Raw genomic sequence first — 26684 nt, 5'->3', positions numbered from 1 at the left:
TTTTTCAAAGATAGTGTATATTGTATAGTGATATGCAAAATGTTAATTCTGAACATTTCTATCTGTTCAAATTTCAGAGAGCAAGATAATCAGTGAAAAATGACAAAGTTCACTCTTTTTGTAATTCAAAGCTATTAAATGACTTAAACAATAAACAATATTCTTGTAACATTTATGATGTTTTTCTTTCATTTTGGAGTTCAACACTTTCATTAAGTTCACCTTTTGTGCTCCAATCAAGAAGTTGTACGGGTTTGGCATGACTTGAGGGTGAGTAATAACATGATCTGAAATAATAAGTAAAATAAGGCATTTATTTATCATTCAGATAAGGTTTATTTCCTATAATCAGGTTAATGCAGTTGTGTAGGACAGTGTCACAACTTGGAAATCTTCATCAGACATTCAAAAAAAAAAAATTATAGCATCATAAAAGAAACCAGTATTTCAGGATAAACAGAGATCAGTCATGCACATTAGCCGAGAAGAGATGTTTTTGATTTGTCTTTTACTGATATCTGTGTGTTGGCAGGGGGCTGGACTCTGGAAACAGTCTGGAGCACAAAAACGAGAAGATGCAGGTCAGATCATCACTAGCAGAGGTCTGACACGCACTGAATCTGTAGGATGGCTCCCGCTGTTCTTCTCATCGTCTGTCTGCTCGCCACAATCAGCTGCTTAAGGTAACATTCACAGCCGCACTGTAATGTGTCAGATTTTGATACAGATTTTATAATAGAATTAGATCCACCTCTGATTTCATTCATTTGAATCACATTGAGAGATTTTGACAAGCACCATCAGGAATGATAATTCATTGCTAAAGAGGTTTCAGAAACAGATGGAATAATTATGTTGCACCTTAATGTAAATGCTTCAAATTTTCTGATTGTTGATAAATATTTTTTTCTTTCATTCCACAGCTCAAAGTACCACATCAGTTAATGCTATTACTTCATCACCTCATGCAAATTCTACTTCACCCCATGCTACTACCACTTTGCCCAGCAGCATTAACATGTCACCTAACACAACTGATACGGCATACAACACAACCACCATGTCACCCAATAGAACCAACACGGCACACAACGCAACCAACAAGCCACCTAATGCAACCACAACGAATGCAACAACTCCTCAGGCTCCATTGTGTGAGTGTTTCTTGTTTGTTCATGTGATTAATTCACTATGGCATATCCTATATTATTTTGCGTGAAATTACATTAACTGGTGATTTTGAATTTTCTGTCATAGTTGGAAGTTGTGCGAAACCAGATCTGTGCTGCTCTGGATTGAATTGTAGCTGTCGCCGCTTGAATTGTTTTTGTGATGTTGCTTGCCTGAGGTTTAATGACTGCTGCCCTGATTTCAAACCCACCTGCCTCACAGGTATTCAGAAGTATTTGTACTGAATGAATGAAACTCACATCTGAGTCATCCGTGCTGAAATGAATGATTGACTGTATGTCAACAGCCTCATATAAAGATAGATTCAGTAATCCGATTGCATTGAGTGTTCTACTGTATAATGCAAGAGTAAAGGAAAAAAAGAAAGGAAAAAATATTGCACAATATGGCACACTGCCCTCCAAAAGTTTGGAAACACCCCTGGCAAAGTGTGGTTTTGGACGATATCAGCATAAATCTTTATCATTTTTTGGTGCCAATACATTAAAGTAACTTGACATTATCATTGAAGACCAGCAATAAAACATAATTACAATATATACATGTCAAAGTCAGACATGCCCCTTTGCCAGCTGTGATGCCTGGTTACACTTGGCCCAGGTTTTTAAAAGATTTTTGGGTCAGCACACCTTAATGCTGTATCTTCAACAATTGATTGCCAATGTTTGAATAAACTGACAGCTCGGATGCCCAGATTATGCAGAGCTGTAATAGCTGCTAATGCTGGATATTCTGATGAATTGAAAATTAATTTTTTTTTTTCTATGTATAAACTGTTTATGTAATAAAATGTCTTCGTAGTTTGTGTTGTCCCTTATCAGTGCAAAAAGGATTCATGCCAATATTATCCAAAACCCCTCTTTTCTAGGGCGTTTCCAAACTTTTGGAGACCAGTGTATACTGAACATTTTTATTTGTTTATAATCTTAATAAATCTGCACCTGTCCCCTTTTATAGTGAAAAACAGCACCAACAGCACAAACACTAACAGGTATGTTTTCTGTTTATTTCTATTTTTTCTATTCTATTTCTATCACATTATAAGATGTTCACACAGAGCATGCTTTTGCTTTTGTGAGATACCGCACAATAATATTTAGCTGCACAGTGTCTTTATTAAGCTCAGATAACATCTCACTGCTTCTGTAGGGACATGTTCGTATCCGACTCTGTGCTGCAATGGCACAAACTACAGCTGTTTCAGAGGCTGTTTCTGTGACGAGGCCTGCAAACAGCTCAACGACTGCTGTCCCGACCTCAACAGCACCTGCAGTAAGAACCCGCATACACAGACACAGAGATGTTTAGGCTTTGTTTATTGGATTAATTTTGAATCATCACTTTCTCTGTAGTTTTCAATACCACAACTTCAGCCAACTCCAGTGCAATACGTCCAGTCTCCCCCAGTGCATTACCTCCATCCACCCCCAGTCCAACCCCACCCAAAGGTGATTCACATGTGTGTGTTTCTGTGTGTATATCAATGTATAGGTCAAGTTTTACCTTCACCAGTTACCATCACTGTATTTGCAGATGTCCTGACATTGCTCACTAATCTGGAGGTGGAGGTTTTAGCCGAGGAGTCGTCGACTGAAGCAGAGCGTCATGCTGCACTGCTTCAGGTGAGAGGAGCGTTTCTGACTCTTTGACTGGGTCCAGTTCACATGCTTGCACTACATGCTAAATGTACTTCGCTGGTGATGGGGAAATTACATAGTTATAAACAGTGTTGAGGAAAGTTACTTACAAAAGTAATTACAATATTGCGTTACTTTTTTATAGAAAATAATGCATTACATTACTTTTTCTCATCTGGGCTGGGCTTGTAATGCATTACTCCCGAGTCCCAACACTGATTATAAATATGTCAGTATTTTACATTTATTCATTTAGCTGACGCTTTTATCCAAAGCGACTTACAATTGCTATATATGTCAGAGGTCGCACGCCTCTGGAGCAACTAGGGGTTAAGTGTCTTGCTCAGGGACACATTGGTGTCTCACAGTGGATTCGAACCCGGGTCTCTCACACCAAAGGCATGTGTCTTATCCACTGCGCCATCACCACCCGACTAAATAAAATAAAATACCAAAACTCTTTAAATTAAACTGCTGTTGCAGTTTCAGCCTCAGTCTTTATAATTGAGTTTATAGTGAACAGGTGTGGCATCCCGTCCCTTTAAGGCCCCAAAGTAATTCTTGTTAACTGAAAGGATTTTTTTCTGAACCATAAAAGCACCTCTTTTACACTCAGACACAAAGCTTGATTGTGTGCTGCTTCTTCTGCAATTGTTCTTTTCTTAATTCCTGCTATTTTGTTTCTCAGGTTGGCCAATTGGTGGAGAGTTACTTAAGAGGGTTTAATGACATCTACTCTTTTGAGGTCACGAGAATTGAGCCGGTATCAGCATTACCATGTGATTGAGACAGAAATCAACCATGAATAAAATCTCACTGGACTTTTAATATTTTAATATGAGATCTGATTATTTATGGTGACAGTTCAATAAAAGCATTGCAGTTGCTGACGCAAACATGTAATTTTTTTAATATTTTAATCTTAAACACAAGCATTGTATATTTTTGATGTAAACTATGAAAAGTGAGATTTGAGTTTGTTTTTTGGGAGGATTTCTGTTTATGCTTTATGTTTAGTTTTTCTGTGCCTAGATTCCTAAATGTTTACCATGCAATTCATGAAATAAATATTAATAATTGGACTTTACCACAATGTGTGAGGCGTTCAGTTCATCAGGAAGCTCTCTCCTGTGAGGCTGACTGGCCATCATTAGACATGCCTTTAGAGAGAAGTGCATCTTCACAGATTATAATGAAAGAGTTTTTGTTATCGATTTGATTCATTTAGCTAAGCAGTAATTTAAAGCTTTCTATAGAGATATTTATCCTGTCTGTCAGGCATGTATTCGCTGACTTTCGGTTAATTAAGTCCAGACGGCAGAAAGTGCATTGTTTCCTTAAAAGCAGGATGTTTTGTTGATATTGTGAGTGCACACAAATAAAAGTAGGCCCTTTACAGTTCTGAATGATGTATTACTCTTACCTTTATGAGCAAAAAGTACGGCATAAGTTGTTTCCATTGAAAAAAATGCAATTGATTGCGCCGGCGCCTCCATGTCCTGCGCTTTAGCTTCGACTCTCCGCACAAACTACTGATGCAGCGCACATTTATCTAGGTTTAATGTTTAAACATTGTTATATGCTTGTTTAAACTGTTTCAGTAGGCTATATCTATAGATTTTATTTTAGGCAAGTCGTGATGATTTGAGATGGCTAAATTGATATTGATTTAATTAACAGTATATTGCAGTCAAGTATATGATTTATTGCATCGCGGAATTCATTTGTACAACAAATATTCCTCTATTAAGATTAAAATGTGTCTAATGCCCCTTAATGTGTATTTTTCATTTATTTCCAGAAGCCTGCTTTGTACGATACATTCAAATAGCCTACGTAAATATGCTTTTTTTGTTGTTGTTGCATAGATTTGACAGTTCAGCTTATCAGTTGTAATTATAAAATAATAGAGACTATGCAGAGGCCATAGCTAAAAGAAAAATGAAACGTTTTAATCAAAAGTGCCACCACTAACTGACACTTGCCTATCCGAAATTACATAAAAATATAAACTGTCATGAGAAAATTCCACAAACCATTATAAAGTGATGTCTACTGTTCTAACGTGCTTTATGAAACTACACCAACCATTCAGAAGTGTGCTTGACCTTGACACAGGCTTTTCACAAAGCAATGCAACGTAGCCTAAGTCTGCAAGGTATAATGTAAGTCTAGAGAGTTTGCTATTTAAACAAAATCTCTACTTATTAACGTGTCTGCAGAAAGTCAAATGCTTTGACAAATAGCCTATATATATATGGAATATTAAATATTGTATTTTTTTACAGTCATGCCAATAAAGCAATTTTGAATTGAATTGAATATTAAAGCCAGATGACAATCTGGCGCTGACCAATGTAAAATTTATACGAATGCGGTATTCATCCATGATAATTATCACTAAATTAGGCTATTTGTTTAGGATATCGCATCACAATTGCATCTTCTATAGATATAGTTGCGACACAATGTCAATGACACATGCCACTCTCCACTGACACATGCCACTGAAAGCCGGAAGTGCCACTGAGCATATAGTGGCATGTGTGTCAGATGTCACTTCCTGTTAAAACTGCTGCTGGCGCTGTTTGTTTGCTCGTTACTTTAAGAAAGAAAAAATGTATTTAACAAACAAAAAAAATGCTCCAAACGTTTTTCTAAATTAACTTAATAAAAAAACAAAACGAAATATAATCACTTTGCCATTACATACACAAAACTGAAGTATTAAATTGATCCAAAACACACATTGATTAATTTAGCTGAAACAGTATTATAATCTGATTTGGGAGAAGGGGGGGAAAGACAAGCATTTGGCCCAGTTTGCTCGGCTTCAGTATAAAAAAACAAAAGAAATCTGATAAAAACGTCTTGGGTTACGTATGTAACCCTGGTTCCCTGAAGGGAACGAGACGCTGCGTCGAACGCTACGGGGAACGCCCTCAGCGTGACCGCGCTCTGAACCAGAGTGTAAAATGTCCAATGAAAGGGCGAGACGTCATAGGCGGTGACGTCACTGACCGGAAAGCATATAAGCACGTGCGGTGGAGCCGGCGTTTGCTTCCAGGAATGAAGCAACCGCTCGCAGGGATACAGGAAGTATGGCCTAGAGACGCAGCGTCTCGTTCCCTTCAGGGAACCAGGGTTACATACGTAACCCAAGACGTTCCCTTCCAGGAACTCGAGCTGCGTCGAACGCTACGGGGAACGAGATGCCAACGCCACCAGACTTCCAAATACCTGCCCTGTGTGTATCACTGGGAGCACAGCGAGGGCGAGAAAGAAGAGCCGGGAGTGGCCGTAAGATCAAGGTGATAGAACCGAACAAAGGTGCGGGGCGTGGACCAACCCGCAGCTTTGCAGATATCCTGCATAGAAACCCCTGCCAGAAAGGCCTTGGAGGCCGCCATACTCCTAGTTGAATGGGCCTTAAGCCCCAGAGGCGAAGGGATGCCTGAAGATTCATAGGCCAAGGAAATAGTATCCACAATCCACCTGCTAAGGGTCTGCCTAGAAGCAGGCCGACCCCGCTTAGGAGGACCGAAGCAAACTAGCAATTGGTCCATCCTTCTCCACAGGGCAGCTCTGTGGACGTATGCGTCCAGTGCTCACACTGGACACACACAGTTATGCTTTCGCTGGTCAGGCTCCCGAAAGGGAGGAGGACTGAGGGCCTGCAGCACGACAGGCCGTGGTATAGAAGAGGGGATCTAGGAAATAACCCGCTCGAGGGTAGAAAAACGCTTTGGCCAGACCAGGGGCAAAGACGAGATAAGAAGGGGCCATGAAGGGCCTACAAATCCCCACTCTCTTAAGAGACCACAGCCAGGTCCCCGTAGGGACACGTCGTACAGGAGGCCTCAGCGCACCGTGGAGGAAACATGTAACCAGGGGGTGTCGACCCACTGTAAGGCCACCGAGAAGGGCATGGTAGGCCGATAAAGCCGCCACGTAACCTTCAGGGTGGAGTGAGTTACCCCTGCGGAGAAACAGGCCTGCGGGACCTGCAGCACTGTACCAAACGGGCAGTTAACTGGGTCAAGGTGGCGGTCTCCGCACCAAGAAGTGAAATATTTTCACTTCAGGGCATAGTTTCCTCGTAGAGGGAGCTCTGGATTGGAAGATGGTCTCAGCAACCTCGGTTGAGAGACCGGAAGCTATGAGCTGCGCCCCCTCAGAGGCCAGAACTTCCACACGTAATGCGCGCGTCGCCTCGGCAACGTGCGCTGCAACAGCGAGCACTCACTCAGAGGGGGAAGAACCGCACACGCGGGCTTCCACGAACGAGAGCGCTAGATCTGGGGAATGCAGGAGGAGATAGGGCGAACCCGTCTCCAACCTGTTCACCAGATCCCTGTTGCCATCCAGAACTCCCGGGAGCAGAGCGATCGGGGAAAAACCGTACAGACGAAGCCTCGGCCAGGTCTGTACCAAGCGTCCAGTCCAAAGGAGCTGGAGGAACTAGAGGGGCATAGCGCTGACTCTCGAGTCGCACAGCCAAAAACCTCCATATCTGCTTCACCACCTCGGGGTGAAGCATCCATTCCCCGGGCCTCAGCCCCTGCCTCGACAGGATGTCTGCTCCCACATTGAGATACCCAGGGATATCGATGGCTCTGAGCGAGCGAAGTTTGCCCTGGGACCACACAAGGATCTGGTGCGCCAGCTTGTACAAGGGGCGCGAACGCAGACCTCCCTGGTGGTTGATGTAAGAGACCACCGCTGTGCTGTCGGTGCGCACCAACACATGGTGATCTCTTAGGTCCGGGAGAAAGTGCTTGAGTGCACGAAACACGGCCAACATTTCCAAACAATTGATATGCCACGTTAGATGGCGACCGCTCCACAGACCGCGGGCAGGGTGGCCACTCATGACCGCTCCCCAACCGGTGAGGGATGCGTCCGTCACTAGCATTACGCGGCGACAAGAGGCTCCCAGCACCGGGCCCTGAGACAAGAACCAAGCTTGGCTCCACATGTCTAAGGCACGTAGGCATCGCCGCGTGACCTTGATCATGCGAAGCGGGTTTCCCCTCGGGGAGAACCCCTTGGTCTTGAGCCACCCCTGTAGGGGTCTCATGTACAGCAGGCCAAAAGTAATCACGTTGGACGCAGCTGCCATGAGCCCCAGCAGTTTCTGAAACTGCCTGACAGTGAGTGACTGGCCCTCTTTCACTCTCTTGACTGAGGTGAGGATCGACTCGCTCCGAGCAGGAGACATACGTGCCTGCATCGTGGTCGAATCCCACACCACGCCTAGATAAGTGGTTCTCGTTACTGGAGAAAATCACACTTTCTTGACGTTCAGTCTCAACCCCTTCATGTGCGCGAGATCGACATCTCGATGCCGAGTCGCCACCTGCTCTGATCGAGCCAGAATCAACCAATTGTTGATGTAAAATGCGGGGTACGAGTGCAGGGCCAACGAGAAGAACCCAATATCGGTAAGCTTTGCCCCTAAAAGCAAACCTGAGGGACTTCCCGTGAGAGGGAAGGATGGAGACGTGAAATATGCGTCCTTAGATCCATCGTGACAAACCAGTCCTCGGACTTGGTCTGAGACACGACTGATGAGTGTAAGCACCCTGAACTTCAGTGACATGACTGAGCGGTTCAACTGACGCAGATCTACCATCCTTCCTTGGAACAATGAAGTACCGGCTGTAGAACCCGGACTCTCTTCCGTGAGGAGGGACCACCTCGATGGCCTCCTTCCCCAAGAGAGTGTCTACTTCCTGTTCCATGATCAGAGCCTGCTGGGGGACCACACACGTGGGAATCACCCCATTGAAAGGCGGTGGCGGAGCGCCGAACTGAATACAAAAGGCCTTTCTCTACAGTACGCAGGACCCAATGAGATCCAATTGGCAGTAGTTTCCACGCTGCCTAAATGGTCTACTAAGGGAACCAGTCTCTCGAGACTGGCCTCTGATGTACCCAGAGCTGCTGGCACGGTGCCCTGAAGCGGAGGACCGGCAGGGGACGGCCGAACCAGGAGCTCTAGGGACCCCCGCAGGGGTGGCGAGCTTCTCAGCTCCGCTACACTTCGGGGCGGAAGAAACTGAGAACACCGCTCGCTGGAGCCAGCTGCGCCCTGGAACTCTGGCAGGGTTGGCAGACTGCTCTCCCGAGGGCACTGGGGGAGACGGACACCCGATCTGCCCCAGAGGGGTCTGCCCTCGTAAGTCCTAGGCACAGCACCAGGACTGCCTCAGCCTCAGCCCCCTAATGAATGACGGTCCTCAGACCCGCGTCATTCCTAGGAAGACCAAGCTGAAGAACCAGACCCTGCAAGGCAGGACCCAAAGAGACACATCGGCAGTAGTTCCCACGCTGCCTGATGGTCTCCTAAGGGAACCAGTCTCTCGAGACTGGCCTCTGGCGTGCCTAGAGCTGCTGGCTCGGTGCCCTGAAGCGGAGGACCGGCAGGAGACGGCCGAACCAGGAGCTCTAGGGACCCCCGCAGGGGTGGCGAGCTTCCCAGCTCCGCTACACTTCGGGGCGGAAGAACTGAGAACATTGCTCGCTGGAGCCAGCTGCGCCCTGGAACTCTGGCAGGGTTGGCAGACTGATCTCCCACGCCCGTAGGCTTCTTGGCCGAGAACCCCCTTAGACTTAAGAACGGTCCGCAGATCCGGCTTAGCCTTAGAGGTCCCCGACCCAGAGCGTTAGCTGCCACGGCCCCACCTCGGTGGGGTGTGAGTAGCCACGCTCTGTTTTGCGCCTCTCTAAAGAGGGGCTGGCACGCGGCGAGGGCTGCTCCCGCCTAGCAGCCCCCTGAGCTGGAGAAAGGCGAGGGAGAAACCGCTGAAACGCCGCCGCTTGTCTACGAGCCTCCTGGTACCTGTCGACGACGTAATTGACGTAGTCGCCGAACAGGCCAGAAGGCGCAAGCGGGGCGTCCATGAGGAAAACCCTATCTTCTCCTTCATGTCAGATAGGGTCGACCACAGACAGCGTTTCTAGGGAGCTCAGAGACCAACTTATAATTCAATCAAGTTGAGCCCAATCCCTCATCCAGCTCTCTAAGCAGGTACGTCAGCTTGGTGCGCCTGCAACACTCTCTCTTTTTTTTTTTTTTTTCGGTGTGCAGACACGCACCAGCCTGACCTGCAGCCGCGAGCCTTCAGAGACAACGCCACGCAAGGGGACAGATAGCTCGCGAGCGTCTGTTCCACCCGGGGCATCGCTCTGATATGAATGAGAATAACGCACGCGTCGCCTCGGCAACGCGCGCTGCGATCCCCGCACTCACACTCGCCGCCGTGCCTCAGCAGCGGCGGGAATGTGAGATGTACAGCGGAGAGAAACACAACCAGCCCCCTTTTTTTTTTTTTTTTTTTAGAGCTGACTGCGCGCCGTTCTCATTCATAATATGCTTGTGCAAGCACTGTTTCATTGACGCGTCCACCTCCTCGGAGGAAGACAGGTCTAGGAAAGGAAGAAGACACGGGCTCGCCCGTCTTCATTCAAGGCTAGTGAAACTCACTCCTCTCTTTTTCTTTTTCAAAGAGAGCCTTCAGAGAGCAGGCGTAAGAAATGAAAAAGCTCACAAACGGGCAGTCAGCTCCCTCGAGAGCTGAATCTGCGCGCTCTGCTCTGAAGCAGACCACACACAGACTGCGTGCATCCCAAGCAGTGATATAATGTTGTGTAGGGAGGAACACACAGCCCAGAATGCGATCTGCTATCGCCCCAGTGCTTGCACATATTGCTGGAGCCTACTTAAGTGATTGTGCAGGACAAACAACACTAAATAAGACTCACAACATGCAAAGACAATACACACAGACAGAGAAGCGGTTGCTGAATGACAAAAAGCAAACGCCGGCTCCACCGCACGTGCTTATATGCTTTCCGGTCAGTGACGTCACCGCCTATGACGTCTCGCCCTTTCATTGGACATTTTACACTCTGGTTCAGAGCGCGGTCACGCTGAGGGCGTTCCCCGTAGCGTTCGACGCAGCTCGAGTTCCTGGAAGGGAACAGATTTTAAAAAATGTCTTTTGGTAGTTATCTGTCTCTGATAGCAGTGTGTTCCAGCAGGAGGCTGGACTGACATATGATGGGTTATGAGGAAACAATCTGGAGCATTAAATAAGGAGCAACCGGGAAGCTGCAGGTCAGAAGATCACTAGCAGAGGTCTGACACGCACTGAATCTGTAGGATGGCTCCTGCTCTTCTTCTCATCGGCTGTCTGCTCGTCACAATCAGCTGCTTCACCACAGGTAACATTCACATCAGCTGCACTGTAATCTGTGTCAGATTTTGACAGTTTTCAATAAAAAATTAGATCCACCAATGATTATAATCACTTTGATTAATTTTAAGAAGCATCAGAAATGATAATTCAAGAGGTTTCATTAAAAGACGGAATAATTACTCTGCACTGTTTTTTTTTCCATTATATAGCCTAAACTACCACATCAATTAATGCTACTATTGCACAACCTAATGCAGGGGTCGGCAAATAAGTTTGGCATCAGGCCCAAAAAATTAGTGGAACAGAACATAGTCAAAGTATAATTAAAAAAAATTCATTAATTAAAAATGCAACTAGAATTGCCCGTGACAGATTGTTAAAGTGTTTTTAAACTGGTAGTGAGCTGTTACTCTGTGTTAAATCCTGTAGTAGGATAGTTATGAACAAAAAGCCACATTTGTGTGGCGGTGTCCGGCAGAGTATGTGAGCGGAGTGAACTGTCAACAATTTCCAAATTAAATCAATATATATTATTTCATTTCACATGACAAGCTAATCATATGACTGTCAGCATTAAAAGGTATAATTGCTGCTTTTTTCAGTGCAAATTTGGTTTGTGATGAAAATAAGAATATATAATAATAGGTTATTTTACCGATGCATTTCCCGCTCATGTCCATTGCTGTCATCATAACCTTCACATTCTTTCTGATTTGAGTGATCCTTCTTTATCAAGCTAGCTATCATGTGAATTCTTGCTAAATATTCAGTTATATTACGGGCTGTTTATGAAGGTAAAATAATATGGAGTCAATTTAATGCCATATATATTTGTAAGAGAATTGAAGCATTGCAAAAGAAAATAAAGGTTTGCAAACGAAAATGAAAGTATTGAGAAAAAATAAATATGCTTTTTGTAAACAAAAATAAAGAATTGCAAAATATAAATGAAACATATACATATTTTCCATGGCCATATCTACTAATTTATTTGCAACGCTGCTTTTATTTTGCGTTTCAGTAAAGTTTGGGCTTCCCATACTATTTTTTCCTTTGCGCTTCACGTTTCTGCGCGTCTCACTTTGTGGCACTGTTTTGACATGGGGGCGGAGTCAAGGGGCGGGGGGCGTGTACAACAGGCCTGGACATGCCTCCCTGGAAGTGACCCGACAGACAGCTGATCCAGTCATTGAGCAGAGGCACGCGGGTGGATCGTTTCCTTTTTTTCACTAGCTTTAAAACATGCATTTTTCATTTTATTAACTTTATTAACAAATGTATATTAGCAGCATTTGCTCAAGTTAAAGAAGTTGTTAATATGAACATCTGCAGTTTATTTCTCTCAGTGTGCACACTTTTATAGCATTAAAATGTTTATTTTCATGTGATTAGCCTACCTAAATGTGTATTAACAGAGCTCGTTTAAAATCTCTTAACCTGTGCTTAATGTTCTTTGTTTACATTAGTTCAGAGTTACTGCTAGTTTTAATGTAAAAGAATGCAATTAACTTCATAAACTATACATCATTAAAAAGGACTAAGACTCAAGCTTCATATCGATCTCGACTTCGTTTTTTCATTTACATAACTCCTGGCATAAATTAAGAAATGATTGTCACTGGAAGATTCAAAAAACGAAGCTCGAGTCTGTTTGGTTTTAGTTTTGTCGTGGCCACGAGATATTAAGTCGTGGGAAGGTGATAATACTGTATGTCGTGTTTAATCGAGTTTAATCATTCATAAACAAACCTGCGTGACCAGAGCAACATGTTGAGTATGTGAAAACAGTGCCACAAAGTGAGACGCGCAGAAAGTGAAGTGACATACTGCCAAGTATGGTGACCCACACTCGGAATTCGTGCTCTGCATTTAACCCATCCAACGTGCACACACACAGCAGTGAACACACACACAACGTGCACACACACAGCAGTGAACACACACACAACGTGCACACACACAGCAGTGAACACACACACAACGTGCACACACACAGCAGTGAACACACACACAACGTGCACACACACAGCAGTGAACACACACACAACGTGCACACACACAGCAGTGAACACACACACACACGCACACACACACACACACAGCAGTGAACACACACCCGGAGCAGTGGGCACTACTTATAAAATATCATGTTTTAATTAAGTTGGTATTTATTTATTTAATTAATTCATTATTTATTTTTACTGTATGTGTAAGTTAAAAGTATCGAGAATGTTCCCGATGATGATGTGTTTATAAACGTGGAAAAATGGAAAAGTCATAAGAATGCAGATCATATTTATTTTGTGTTAGCATGAAGCTGCAGTTTCACAATACATGAATTACACTTACGAGTAACAGCAAAATGCTGCAAATCATTTTTCCTTGCGCTTGAAACGCGATTTACACCTTTACAAAGCTTCTCTTGCGCATGCAAATTTAATTTACGCTTAAAGTCTTATGTACACAATCATAAATCTTACCCTGCGCGTGCAAATCTTTATGGCATTATTTTACCTTCATACTGTTTGCATGAATTGTACTCGAGATGGAGCGGTGGTGGAGTGCTCTTGGAGCGAGTGAAAGCCACGACGCTCCTCCCTCCATTCAAAATCACCCCGCTCCACTCCGCGATCCGCTCACATACTCTCATTGTGAGTAACTGATGCTGCCATGACAGATCTATTTCAGAACCAGCCGCTATCAAAATAATCTGGCTATGGGCGCAGGCCAGATATTATTGCTGGCCGGCCAGTTTTGGCCCACGGGCCGCCTGTTGCCGACCACTGACCTAATGCAACAATCACTTCGCAATCTGTAAACACTTCAGGTTCCCTGATTCTCTGATTGTCTTTCATTCCTCAGTTCAATCTGTCACAACACCACCTACACCAGCACCAACTACAACTACAACACCATCTACTCAGGCACCGACTACAACTACGACACAACCTACACCAGTACCAACTACAACTATAACACCACCTACTCAGACAATGACTACAACTACAACACCACCTACTCAGGTACCAACTGCAACTACAACACCACCTACACCAGCACCAGCACCAACTTCAACTACAACACTGCCTGCACCAGCCCCAACTACAACTACAACACTGCCTACTCTGGCACCATCTACAACTACAACACCACCTACACTAGCCCCAACTATAACTACAACACCACCTACTCAGACATCGACTACAACTACGACACCACCTACACCAGCACCAACCACAACTACAACACCACCTACTCAGGCACCGACTACAACTATAATTACAACACCACCTACACCAGCCCCAACTATAACTACAACACCACCTGCTCAGGTACCGACTACAACTACAACACCACCTACTCAGACATCGACTACAAAACCACCTACACCAGCCCCAACTATAACTACAACACCACCTACTCAGGTACCGACTACAACTACAACACCACCTACACTAGCCCCAACTATAACTACAACACCACCTACTCAGACATCGACTACAACACCACCTACACCAGCACCAACCACAACTACAACACCACCTACTCAGGCACCGACTACAACTATAATTACAACACCACCTACACCAGCCCCAACTATAACTACAACACCACCTGCTCAGGTACCGACTACAACTACAACACCACCTACTCAGACATCGACTACAAAACCACCTACACCAGCCCCAACTATAACTACAACACCACCTACTCAGGTACCGACTACAACTATAACACCACCTACTCAGACATCGACTACAACACCACCTACACCAGCCCCAACTACAACTACAACACTGCCAATTCTGGCACCATCTACAACTACAACACCACCTACTCAGGCACCGACTACAACTGCAACTACAACACCACCTATACCAGCACCAAGTACAACTACAACACCACCTACACCAGCACCAACTATAACTACACCTACAACTACAACACCACCTACTCAGGCACCGACTACAACTGCAACTACAACACCACCTATACCAGCACCAAGTACAACTACAACACCACCTACACCAGCACCAACTATAACTACACCACCACCTACTCAGGCACCGACTACAACTGCAACTACAACACCACCTACACCAGCACCAACTACAACTAAAACAATGCCTACTCTGGCACCATCTACAACTACAACTCCACCTACACTAGCACCAGCTACAACTACAACACCACCTACTCAGGCACTGACTACAACTACAACACCACCTACTCAGGCGCCGACTACAACTGCAACTACAACACCACCTACTCAGGCACCAACTACAACACCACCTACTCAGGCACTGACTACAACTGCAACTACAACACCACCTACACCAGCACCAAGTACAACTACCACACCACCTACTCAGACACCGACTACAACTATCACACCACCTACACCAGCACCAACTATAACCACACGGCCTGGAGTGACCAATGCGACGACAACTACTACAACGACAATTCAGGCTCCTGTCTGTGAGTGTTTTGTGTGTGTTTGTGTAGTTAATTCACTGGCAGTGGCATATATTATTTTGCATGAAATTACATTAATGTGTTTTATTTTTCTGTCATAGATGGAAGTTGTGCAAATCCAGATCTGTGCTGCTCTGGATTGAAAAACAGCTGTCATCACAAAAATTGTTATTGTGATGTTGCTTGTCTGAGATTTAAGGACTGCTGCCCTGATTTCAAACCCACCTGCCTCACAGGTATTCAGAAACATTCATACTGAATTAGGAAAAGTGATTGAAATCTGTGCTGAAATCATTTGCAGAATGTATTCTACATGCTGATTTACTAAAACTTAATAATATATCTGTACCTCTGTTTCATTTTTTTTAGTCAGTAACACCACCAATGACACAAAACCAAACACTTTGCCACTCACAGGTACATTTTCTACTTCACTTTTTTAAAAGTGCCACATTTCAAGATGCATTTTTGAAAACGTATTTCAACTTGATGCTGTGCTTATGCACAATACAGTAAAAAAGCGAAGATCAGATCATTTTGAAATGACATTAGCAAAAGAATTTGTATTTGCACTGCAGTCATACTGTCTGTGGTAACTGATGTCCTTTTTCCATCACATTTCACTACATTTATGAAATATTTTTACATAATGTATGAATACTTTTCCATTTTTGTATCATTGAAATACAGTTATAATATTTAGAGTTTGTTAGAATTTATTATTTTAAAAGTAGCTGTTTTATGAGCTTTTTTTTATTTTAAATGTTTTATATCTATATACTTCTTTTTTTATTTGTATTTATTTGACTTTTAATTATTTTTAATACTTTAACTTAAGTTAAATAAAAAAATGTTTTCTTGGCAATTATCCTGAAATTATTATTTTTTAAATGTAATTACTTTTTTAAAAGATTTAGTTTTAGTTAACAATAATAACCCTGCTTCTCATAAAATATTAAGTTTTAAGTGTTAACAGTATAAGTGTTTACAATATTAGTGCTGTTTTTCTTAAAAGGCAGCATAGAATTCCATCCAAGCACCTGTGTGCTTTAGTGTGCTGGAATAATGAGTGAGTGTACTGAGGATTGACGTGTCGTCTGTACTCCTCCTGTAGGGACATGTTCGTATCCGACTCTGTGCTGCAGTGGCACAAACTACAACTGTTTCAGAGGCTGTTTCTGTGACGAGGCCTGCAAACAGCTCAACGACTGCTGTCCCGACCTCTACAGCACCTGCTGTAAGAACCCGCATACACAGACACAGAGATGTTTACGCTTTGTTTATTGGATTAATTTGAATCATCTCTAACTTTCTCTGTAGTTTTCAATACCACAACTTCAGCCAACTCCAGTGCATTACCTCCATTCACTCCCAGTGCATTACCTCCATCCACCCCCAGTCCAACCCCACCCAAAGGTGATTCACCTGTGTGTGTTTCTGTGTGTATATCAATGTATAGGTCAAGTTTCACCTTCACCATTTACCATCACTGTATTTGCAGATGTCCTGACATTGCTCACTAATCTGGAGGTGGAGGTTTTATCCGAGGAGTCGTCGACTGAAGCAGAGCGTCAGGCTGCACTGCTTCAGGTGAGAGGAGCGTTTCTGACTCTTTGACTGGGTCCAGTTCACATGCTTGCACTACATGCTAAATGTACTTCGCTGGTGATGGGAAATTACATAGTTATAAGTATTTGCCAATATTTCTCAAACTATAAAACAAAGCATTAGCATCTAGAAACATTCATGAAACTATTAACAGTAAACTACTGATGCAGCTCTATCCTCACAGTTGTTGTACAATCTAGTTGATACTACAAAGGTGTGGCATCACATCCCTTTAAGGCCCCAAAGTGATCCAAAGGGTTTCAATTCTGTGCTTGATTAGAAATCCTACATTATCGCGTATTGTTCTAAACCATAAAAGTACATCAGTTAACATTGTTTACATTATTTTACATAATATACCTGCAGTAGTAATTACAATTGTTTACATTTTATAAATGTAATCATATCAGAGTTGTGTAGAATTGTATGTTATCTTTATTATATATGATAATAACTTATATTTGCTCTTGAAATCCTGTAATAATATACAATTGTCAGAGAATATATGTTTATTATACTTTTGGTATCACAAAGGAAAGATCAAAACTATATGAAATGTATCTCAATACATAAATTCTACTCATAAATTATTCTCAATTATTCTTACCTTGAATACTAGAATGTGAATTGAGAGACAACTTCTGGTCTGGACCGGCCTTTCTCACCTCCTCATATCGACTTTTTTTCTCAGGTTGCTGCTTTGGTGGAGAGTTTCTTAAGAGCAAATAATACTGACATCTACTCTTTTGAGGTCACGGGAATTGAGCCTTTATCACCATGCGATTAAGTCAGAAATCAGCCAAGAGGAACAGACATGAATAAATCCTCATTGATGCAGGATTTTACTATTTTAATATGAGATTAAAACATTGCATTTGCTTTGTTACTTTGTTGTGCTTCAATCTTAAACATACAAGGACTGTACATGCATAAAGCAAACTATGGAAAGAATGTGTAAAGAAACATCAGATTGATGATCTGTTCTAATGTAATTCCTTGTTCCTGGTTTATTTGTTTATTATTAACTTAACCTTCTTCATTTTTGAGATTCCTGTTCGTTGATTGCTCTGAAAATTAACAAATGATGACTAACTCTTGTCAGCCCAAACAATTAGAAAATTAAAACAAACCATTAAAACTGTCATTCTGTTGGATTTCATGATCAGTGGTCAGTGCTTTAATTCTGCTTTAAGTCTGAAGCTGAAGCTTTAAATCTGAAGGTTTTAAGTTTCAAGCAGTTACAAATATGAGTAAGTAGTAGTTTGTAAGCTTGAATTTTGAAGAGTTTAAGGTCATGCAGTATATTAGAAAGATAGACAGATAGATTGATTCATCATAAAATCAATATTTTTGCCCTTCCCTAGAATGTTAACCAACATAAATAGAACTATTACAATCTATAAGCATTACAAAGTAGAAGTGATCCGTAACACATCAGTTACTAATAGTTTTTACTATTAAAAAGAAAGGAAAGGTCCTTTTGACTGTCAAGTTGACTTATTTATAAGTGGGTTGTCAGGAGGCAGGACAGACACATGATGGGTTAAAAGGAAACGTTACGGAGCACGGCGATAACATCACTAGCAGAGGTCTGACACGCACTGAATCTGTAGGATGGCTCCTGCTGTTCTTCTCATCGGCTGTCTGCTCGTCACAATCAGCTGCTTAACCACAGGTAACATTCACATCAGCTGCACTGTAATCGGTGTCAGATTTTGATATGCGTTTCATTATAGATCCACCTCTAATTTCTTTAATTATAATCACTTTTGAGAGATTTGGTGAAACACCATCAGGAATAAAAATTAAAGAGGAATTAGACCATTGGATTGTTGAAATTGAACATTTCTTTTATTCCACAGCTCAAACTAGCACCACTCCACCTGGACTGGCCACACGTGCTTCAACTACCCCAGCAGTTACCTCTTTACCTACTACAACTACAACACCACCTACATCAGCGCAGACTACAACTACAGCTCCACCTACAGCAGCACCAACTACAACACTACATACTCCCATACTGACTACAACTACATCAGCACTGAGTACAACTACAATAACAACTACACCACCAACTGCCACAACTACAGTCTATCCACCAACAGGTAAAAACCTGGGCTGCACAATTAATCAAATTTCCAAGCATAATTACAATTACGGATGCCACAATTATAGCTGCTTTTCCACTGAAATGACCTGGAACAACATCAGTCAGCTCCCCTTGGCTACTGCAATTATCCTCACTGTATTTACAATTAGACAAAATATGATGTCAAATACCACTGCCTCTTTTCGTTTTCATTTTCATATTAATAGCCGCAGAAATGGTGTTCAGGGAATACATTACAAAATGAAATATTATATCAAACATTTGCCTCTTTTCATTTTCATTTTAACATATTAATAGAATAAAGACCAAAGATAACCTGTTAGATTTACCCAAAACAAATTATATCTTATGTTTAACCACTAAAGAGACATCAGAGCCAGCGGCAAAGATCAGAAGGACTAGCCGAGTTGAGGCTATGTGCAGATAGGGTGCATAGTACACACATTGGAGCGCAGGGCGAGTACCGGCCCAAAGTCCCTAGTTCCTGGGGAAAGTTCCTGTGGTGGAAACGGGGCTTAAGTAACCATTCAAAGGCGCAATTACACAAAAAAATCTGCTTATGTTATTCTGCGTGCTTAAGATGTGTTTTTTTGTCTTTCTACAGATTATCCTAAGTGCTTTTTCCATTGTTTTAATTTTAGTTTTAGTCTTACATTATAATACCATGCATATCTTTACTTTTTTTATTCGAAGAAGACACCAAACCAATGTGTTGTTGACATTTGAGGCTTAATGCTATAGAAAAGCAATAAAAGTTATTCAGGAAGAGTGTTTTCAGTTTGTTTGTTTTTATATAAAAATATGGCATGCAGTTGCTTCAGACAATGCCATAAAGCTATTCAAAATATCCTTCAATGTAAATTGTGATAATCATAATTAATAATCGCAATTACAATAAGGAATAATCAACAATTATAATTTTTGTCATAATCGTGCAGAATGTTTAAACGTTATATTACTTCTTAAACTATTCTGATGTTATACTGTACATGAAATTGCTATATCTTTAAGAATATAATTTGCAAAGGTAAAATTGCAATTTAATTATATTATGTAAAACATCCATATTAATTTATAGCCTTGTCTTTGTAAGTGGTGTTTAATAGAAGGAGCTCTGTACTGAGCTGCCAACACATCTGTTCATTAGTGAGAGATTCTCGGTCTAACTGGTTTTGTCTTATGTAAGCTTCTTTTTTTCTTTTTTTGGGTATTGATACAGATGTCATAATTTGATTTCGATTCACAAGCTTATGCATGTAAGTTGGTTTCCACCACAGAATGACTAACAATTTAAATTAACTTTAAATTGGACTTTTTCCTCAGAAATCTAAGTTTACATGTCAAGTCAAGTCAAGTCGTCATCTTTATTTATATTGCGCTTTTAACAATACAGATTGTGTCAAAGCACTTAACAGTATCAGATTGGAGGATAGTGTGTCAGTAATGTATAAAAATAAGATTAAACACTCAATTGTCAGTTAAAGCATTTCATTATTGAATTCAGTGATGTCATTGTCAAGATCAGTTTAGTTTAAATAGTATCTGTGAAATCAAATTGATGATAATCACTAGAAATTAAGCGTCCCCAACTGAGCAAGCCAGAGGCGACAGAGAAACCAAAACTCTCTCTGAGACAGAATGGAGAAAAAACCTTGGGAGAAACCAGGCTCAGTTGGGGGCCAGTTCTACTCTGGCCAGGAGATAATTGTTTAATTATTGTTTTAATTAAAATTTTAATTGTATGAATGTAATCAGAGGTAAAATCAGAGGTAAAAAATGATATTAATACTGTTCAGTTTCTTGCACAGATCGATTGTTTCGTGTCTTAAGACCTCAATGTATCGTCACGATCCGCAGGGTTTCATTTGGTTTTGTCTGTGTATGTTTTTTTGGCAGTTTATATGTAGGTTACCCACATGTTTCTCTCTAATTTTACAGCGGTGAGTAGCCAACTCAATGTGACCTCCAACCCTGTAACCACACGGCCTGGAGTGACCAATGCAACAATCACAAATCCCACTCAAACTCCCCTCAGTGAGTGTTTCTTTCATGTATGTGTACTGTATTCAGTGTCACATGATCCTTCAGAAATCATTCTAATATGCTGATTTGCTGTTCTTTTTAGTATCAATGTTTAAAAAAGTTGTGCTGCTGAATATTTTTGTGTAAAACTGTGATACCTTTTGTTTTTAGGATTTTATGATTAATCGAAACTTCAAAAGAACAGCATTTTTTTTATAGAAATCTTTTGTAACATTACTCATTCCTTTACTGTCACTTGATTTTGTTTTTATTTATTTTTTTTATTTAAAAAAAAATCTTACTGACCCCAACATTTTGATTTAGGTAGATAGATAGGTTTGTACAATAGAAAAGAACCATTATGCCTACAATCCTCACATGGATAGTAAACCAGACGTGTGTGTGTGTGTGCGTGTGTGTGTGTGTGTGTGTGTGTGTGTGTGTGTGAGAGACATTAATTTTCATTTGTTTCACTGTAGTGATGTTTTTCTGACAGGTGGACGTTGTGCGAATCCAGATCTGTGCTGTTCTGGATTGAATAACAGCTGTGGCCGCTTGAATTGTTATTGTGATGTTGCTTGTCTGAGATTGCGTGACTGCTGCCCTGATTTCAAACCCACCTGCCTCACAGGTATTCAGAAATGACAAGCTGCAGTAATCAGATTGTGTTCTGCTCTGTATGACAAGATTCATGTACTTTACCGTGATCTCTTTGAGAGAGAAAAAAGAAAAACTGCACATAAACCTTCCTAAATCTTCACCTCTTTCCACTTTTGTAGTCAATAACAGCACCAACAGCACTCAACCAAACAGCACTTTGCCACTGACAGGTATATTTATTATGTCCTATAATCACTCTCTATCTGCATTGGATGTCAAATTGACCTCTTGAAACCTCATAATACTTTTATAATAATTTATGAAATTGTCAAGAGAATCTGTATTTCTTATACTTAATATATATTTTTAAATAGTTTACTTAATGAAATTTTACTTAAGTACAAGTAAAAGTACCAGTCTAAAAATCTACTTAAGTAAAAGTAGCTCATTTAAAATGTACTCAGAGTAAAAAAAACTCTATTATATAAGCCTAATTAACACACATGCTTCATAACTGGTCGAACAAAGAATGTTCTCATAAGCATTAAAGGGATAGTTCACCCAAAAATTAAAATGTTATGTTTTATTTGCTTACCCCCAGGGCATCCAAGATGTAGGTGACTTTGTTTCTTCAGTAGAACACAAACCAAAAGCTCAAACTCAAACCGTTGCAGTCTGTCAGTCATATAATGGCAGTCAATGGGACCCACGGCTTTGAGAGACAAAAAAAAAAGCCGCTAGTAAATTTACTAAATTAAATTTATAAAAACTACTCATACCTGTTAAATAGATGCTAGTATTTATTACATACTAGTACTTATCGTTACATACTCATACATACTTATTGATAAGCTCCTAGTAATTATTCAATAGATGGTATACTAGTACACATTTACTAGATTAGATAAAAAAAAAATAAAAAAAAATTCATTTAACTCTACGGTGGCCATTCTGACTAGTCATAACATAAGATGAGTAAAAAAAAAAAGCAGTTGTGACTAGTGTGATAAGAATTGTTGCTAGTAACAATTACGAACGAGACTAGTGTCTAATACATAAGAACTAGTAATATATAAAAATTTTAAAAAAGTACAAGTCACTATTGGAATACATAGTAGTCAGACCTGAATAGTTGACATCTAAATGACAGATATAGTTACTAGTCATTGAAATATGTACTAGTGCCTAATAAATAAGAACTAGTGCCTAATGAATTAGTACTAGTAGTTATAAAAAGCTACTCGTACCTAAAGAACATGCACTACTTTGTAATGAATCAGTACTAGTACCTAAAGGAATATATAATGGTAGCTATAAAGTAAGTACTAGTAGCATGAAAATAGATATTACTGCATTTTAAGGATTAAATGTTAAAACAGCTTGCCACACTGGAAGGTTTTTGTGATTGAGACGGCACTTATAAAGCCTGCCTCCCTGATAAGTGTCCTGACTACTGAGTGAGGGAGCTGATTGAGACGCACATTAACACTACTGAGGATGTCACATCTAATGTGTCGTCTGTACTCCTCCTGTAGGGACGTGTTCACATCCGACTCTGTGCTGCAGTGGCAGAAACGACAGCTGTTTCAGAGGCTGTTTCTGTGACGAGGCCTGCAAACAGCTCAACGACTGCTGTCCCGACCTCAACAGCACCTGCAGTAAGAACCCGCATACACAGACACAGAGATGTTGAATTGAATCAGAAGCTCTCTTTGGGCTGAAATATGTTGGTAGAGTCAGATGATTGTGTTTTAGTTAGTATTCTCTTCCTTGTTTCATGCACTGCAGTGCAGTCAGAATCCCTGTAATCAATATTGTATTTATTGACAGATGATTCATGAATCCTCTCAAATAAAACATTCATTGTGTCTGTCACTGTATCTGTAGTTTTCAATAGCACAACTGCAGCTCCACCCCTCACCTCCACTGCAGCTCCACCCTTCACCTCCACTGCAGCTCCACCCTTCACCTCCACTGCAGCTCCTCCCTTCACCTCCACTGCAGCTCCACCCTTCTTCACCTCCACTGCAGCTCCTCCCTTCACCTCCACTGCAGCTCTTCCCTTCACCTCCACTGCAGCTCCACCCTTCACCTCCACTGCAGCTCCACCCTTCACCTCCACTGCAGCTCCTCCCTTCACCTCCACTGCAGCTCCACCCTTCACCTCCACTGCAGCTCCTTCCTTCACCTCCACTGCAGCTCCTCCCTTCACCTCCACTGCAGCTCCACCCTTCTTCACCTCCACTGCAGCTCCTCCCTTCACCTCCACTGCAGCTCCTCCCTTCACCTCCACTGCAGCTCCACCCTTCAACTCCACTGCAGCTCCACCCTTCACCTCCACTGCAGCTCCTCCCTTCACCTCCACTGCAGCTCCACCCTTCACCTCCACTGCAGCGCCACCCTTCACCTCCACTGCAGCTCCACCCTTCACCTCCACTGCAGCTCCACCCTTCACCTCCACTGCAGCTCCACCCTTCACCTCCACTGCAGCTCCACCCTTCACCTCCACTGCAGCTCCACCCCTCACCTCCACTGCAGCTCCTCCCTTCACCTCCACTGCAGCTCCACCCTTCACCTCCACTGCAGCTCCACCCTTCACCTCCACTGCAGCTCCACCCTTCAACTCCACTGCAGCTCCACCCTTCAACTCCACTGCAGCTCCACCCTTCAACTCCACTGCAGCTCCTCCCTTCACCTCCACTGCAGCTCCACCCTTCAACTCCACTGCAGCTCCACCCAAAGGTAATTAGGGCCCAAGCATCGTGAGGACCCTACTGGAGCTGCTTTTCATCGTTGTTGTGTGTATGTGAATGTGTCAAGTTTTACCATCACTATTGCAACCAAACCTGAAATCTCTAAAATGTGTTTTGGTATTTTGCATGTTCTCACAGTACTCACTATTCTCGAGATGAAGGTGAAGATGTTGCTCGCTGAAGAAGAGCATGAGGCTGAACTGCTCAAGGTGAGAGCAGCTTTTCTGACTGTTTGATAATTGCACTACATGCTAAATGTACTGTGATGGGAAACGTCAGTGTTTGGACAAACTATAAAACAAATCACTAGCATCAAGCTTCACCTTCACAGTCATTCTTCATTCGAGCTGATATTGAACAGGTGTGGCGTCCCGTTCCTTTAAGGCCCCAAAGTGATTCTATTGACTGAATTAACTTTTTTAGTGTTTCTATTCTGTGCCTGATTGGAAATCCTCCATTTATTGCTTGTTGTTGTTCTGAACCATAAAAGCACATCTTCGATGTGAATTGAGACAGTTTTATTGTGCTCTTCTTCTTCTGATCCTGCCGTTTTCTCACTTCCAGTCTTCTTTTTTTTCTCTCAGGTTGGCACTTGGGTGGAGAGTTTCTTAAGAGCGAATAATACTGGCATCTTCACTGTTAAAGTCAGGAAAATTAAACGTGTATCACCATAGGACTGAGTCAGAAATCAGCTAAGAGGAAGAGACATGAATAAATCACCGCTGAACTTTTACTGTTTTAGATTATATATGTTGGTGGTTCAACAAAATGCATGTGTCTGTGTATGTGTGAAGCAAACTATGAAATGAATGTGTAAGGAAAACCCAGATTTATTATGTGTTCTTATGTAATTCCTTGTTCCTCCTTCATTTGTGTGGAAGGGAAACCCCTGCTGCTGTTTTGACATTGTCTTCATTTTTCTGTTTTTGAGATCTGTGTATGATGATCGCACTGAAATTATGAGGAAGAACTGTCAGTAAGAAAATGAAAGCAAACAAATGATTAAAACTGTCATTGTTGGGATTCATGATCATCAGTGCTCGTGTGTCTCCTGCTGCCGCTCCATGACTTTGTTCAGTAGATGTTGCATGAATACTGAGCAACGGTTTCTGAGTTTTTCTAGGAAATATGGAAACCAATGACCAGATTTTATGAGCAGCTGCAGAGTTTGCCCTCCACTGTCCTGAAACCCATTCAACTATCAGAAGAAAGTCTTATTTTATACCAGACTGCTTCATCAGGACCAGACACCAGTGTGAGACGGCTTTATAAAATAATGTCGTCATTGCTTGATTTTTAATCACCTACGGTTTTAATTAGTTCTGATTTTTTAGGTCGTTTTTTCCAGACTTAGAGAGCATGTTTTTATGGAAACCCATTTCTGCCACTGAATAAAAAATGAAAAAAGTAATTGTGACTGACTTTTTATCTAACAATTCAGATTACATCTTGTAATTCTGACTTAATAACTCACAATGATGAGTTAATATCAGAATTAAAGTCAGACTAGCGGGATACAATCTTGCAACTGCAAGGAAAAAAGTATTTTTTTCTCACAATTGTGAGTTTATATCAAGCAATTGTGACTTTTTTCTCATAAATCTGACTTTTTTTCCTCGCAATTGCGAATTTAAATCTTGCAATTGTAGCTTTTAATATAATATAAACTTGCAGTTCTTATTTTTTTCTCACAATTGTGAGTTTATATCATGCAATACTGGCTTTATAACTTGCAACTTTATGTATGACTTCATTTCTCAGAATTGTGACAAACTCGCAATTGCATTATAAAGACAGAATTGTGAGTTTATATCTCACAATTTTGACTTTATTTCTCAGAACTGCGATATTATATCACGCAATACTGACTTTATAACTTGCAACTTCGAGTTTATGGCTCAGTTTCACAGACGGGGCTTAGATTTAGCCAGGATTAGATTATAATTCAATTACATTTAAGCAGTTTTTATAAACGTGCTTAGAAAAAAAAAACATTACTGGGGTGCATCTTGAGACAAATCAAAGGCACTGATATATTTTAAGATCAGTCAGTGCAAGTTTATTTCAGCTGAAACAG

At 41.6% G+C, this 26684-nt stretch overlaps 3 protein-coding genes across 3 annotated transcripts in view; 2 read left to right on the top strand and 1 right to left on the bottom strand.

The window, feature by feature from the left end:
• LOC306848635 (synaptic plasticity regulator PANTS-like) overlaps positions 1–26684 on the bottom strand; it is an 806624-nt gene that overhangs the window by 668779 nt on the left and 111161 nt on the right. The gene's annotated exons all lie outside the window — the stretch shown is intronic.
• Positions 590–4600, top strand: LOC306848648 (uncharacterized protein). The gene is made up of 8 exons (XM_079383317.1): positions 590–683; positions 924–1154; positions 1258–1392; positions 2149–2182; positions 2341–2463; positions 2544–2639; positions 2725–2813; positions 3517–4600. Exons 2-5 carry the CDS (start codon positions 1019–1021, stop codon positions 2408–2410), a joined length of 375 nt encoding a protein of 124 aa, XP_079239443.1. The 5' UTR covers positions 590–683; positions 924–1018; the 3' UTR covers positions 2411–2463; positions 2544–2639; positions 2725–2813; positions 3517–4600.
• On the top strand, positions 10768–18277 carry LOC306848139 (uncharacterized protein). Its single transcript, XM_079382507.1, has 8 exons — positions 10768–11057; positions 13895–15514; positions 15613–15747; positions 15881–15928; positions 16626–16748; positions 16832–16927; positions 17013–17101; positions 17811–18277. The coding sequence occupies exons 1-8, from the start codon at positions 10997–10999 to the stop codon at positions 17904–17906; spliced, it is 2268 nt and encodes a 755-aa protein (XP_079238633.1). The 5' UTR covers positions 10768–10996; the 3' UTR covers positions 17907–18277.

The sequence above is a fragment of the Barbus barbus genome (genome assembly GCF_936440315.1).
Source record: "Barbus barbus genome assembly, chromosome: 28".
Taxonomy (NCBI): domain Eukaryota; kingdom Metazoa; phylum Chordata; class Actinopteri; order Cypriniformes; family Cyprinidae; genus Barbus; species Barbus barbus.
The sequence above is the reverse complement of the archived record's forward strand: the minus strand, read 5'-3'. Positions and strand labels throughout refer to the sequence as shown.

Bases quoted from the DNA above. Each gene is read 5' to 3' on its own strand.
- LOC306848139 (XM_079382507.1), top strand. From the start codon at position 10,997: ATGGCTCCTGCTCTTCTTCTCATCGGCTGTCTGCTCGTCACAATCAGC. The intron at 15,929-16,625 runs GTACATTTTCTA...CTCCTCCTGTAG, and splicing joins AAACACTTTGCCACTCACAG to GGACATGTTCGTATCCGACT. The intron at 16,749-16,831 runs GTAAGAACCCGC...CTTTCTCTGTAG, and splicing joins CGACCTCTACAGCACCTGCT to TTTTCAATACCACAACTTCA.
- LOC306848648 (XM_079383317.1), top strand. From the start codon at position 1,019: ATGTCACCTAACACAACTGATACGGCATACAACACAACCACCATGTCA. The intron at 1,155-1,257 runs GTGAGTGTTTCT...TTTCTGTCATAG, and splicing joins AACTCCTCAGGCTCCATTGT to TTGGAAGTTGTGCGAAACCA. The intron at 1,393-2,148 runs GTATTCAGAAGT...CCCCTTTTATAG, and splicing joins CAAACCCACCTGCCTCACAG to TGAAAAACAGCACCAACAGC.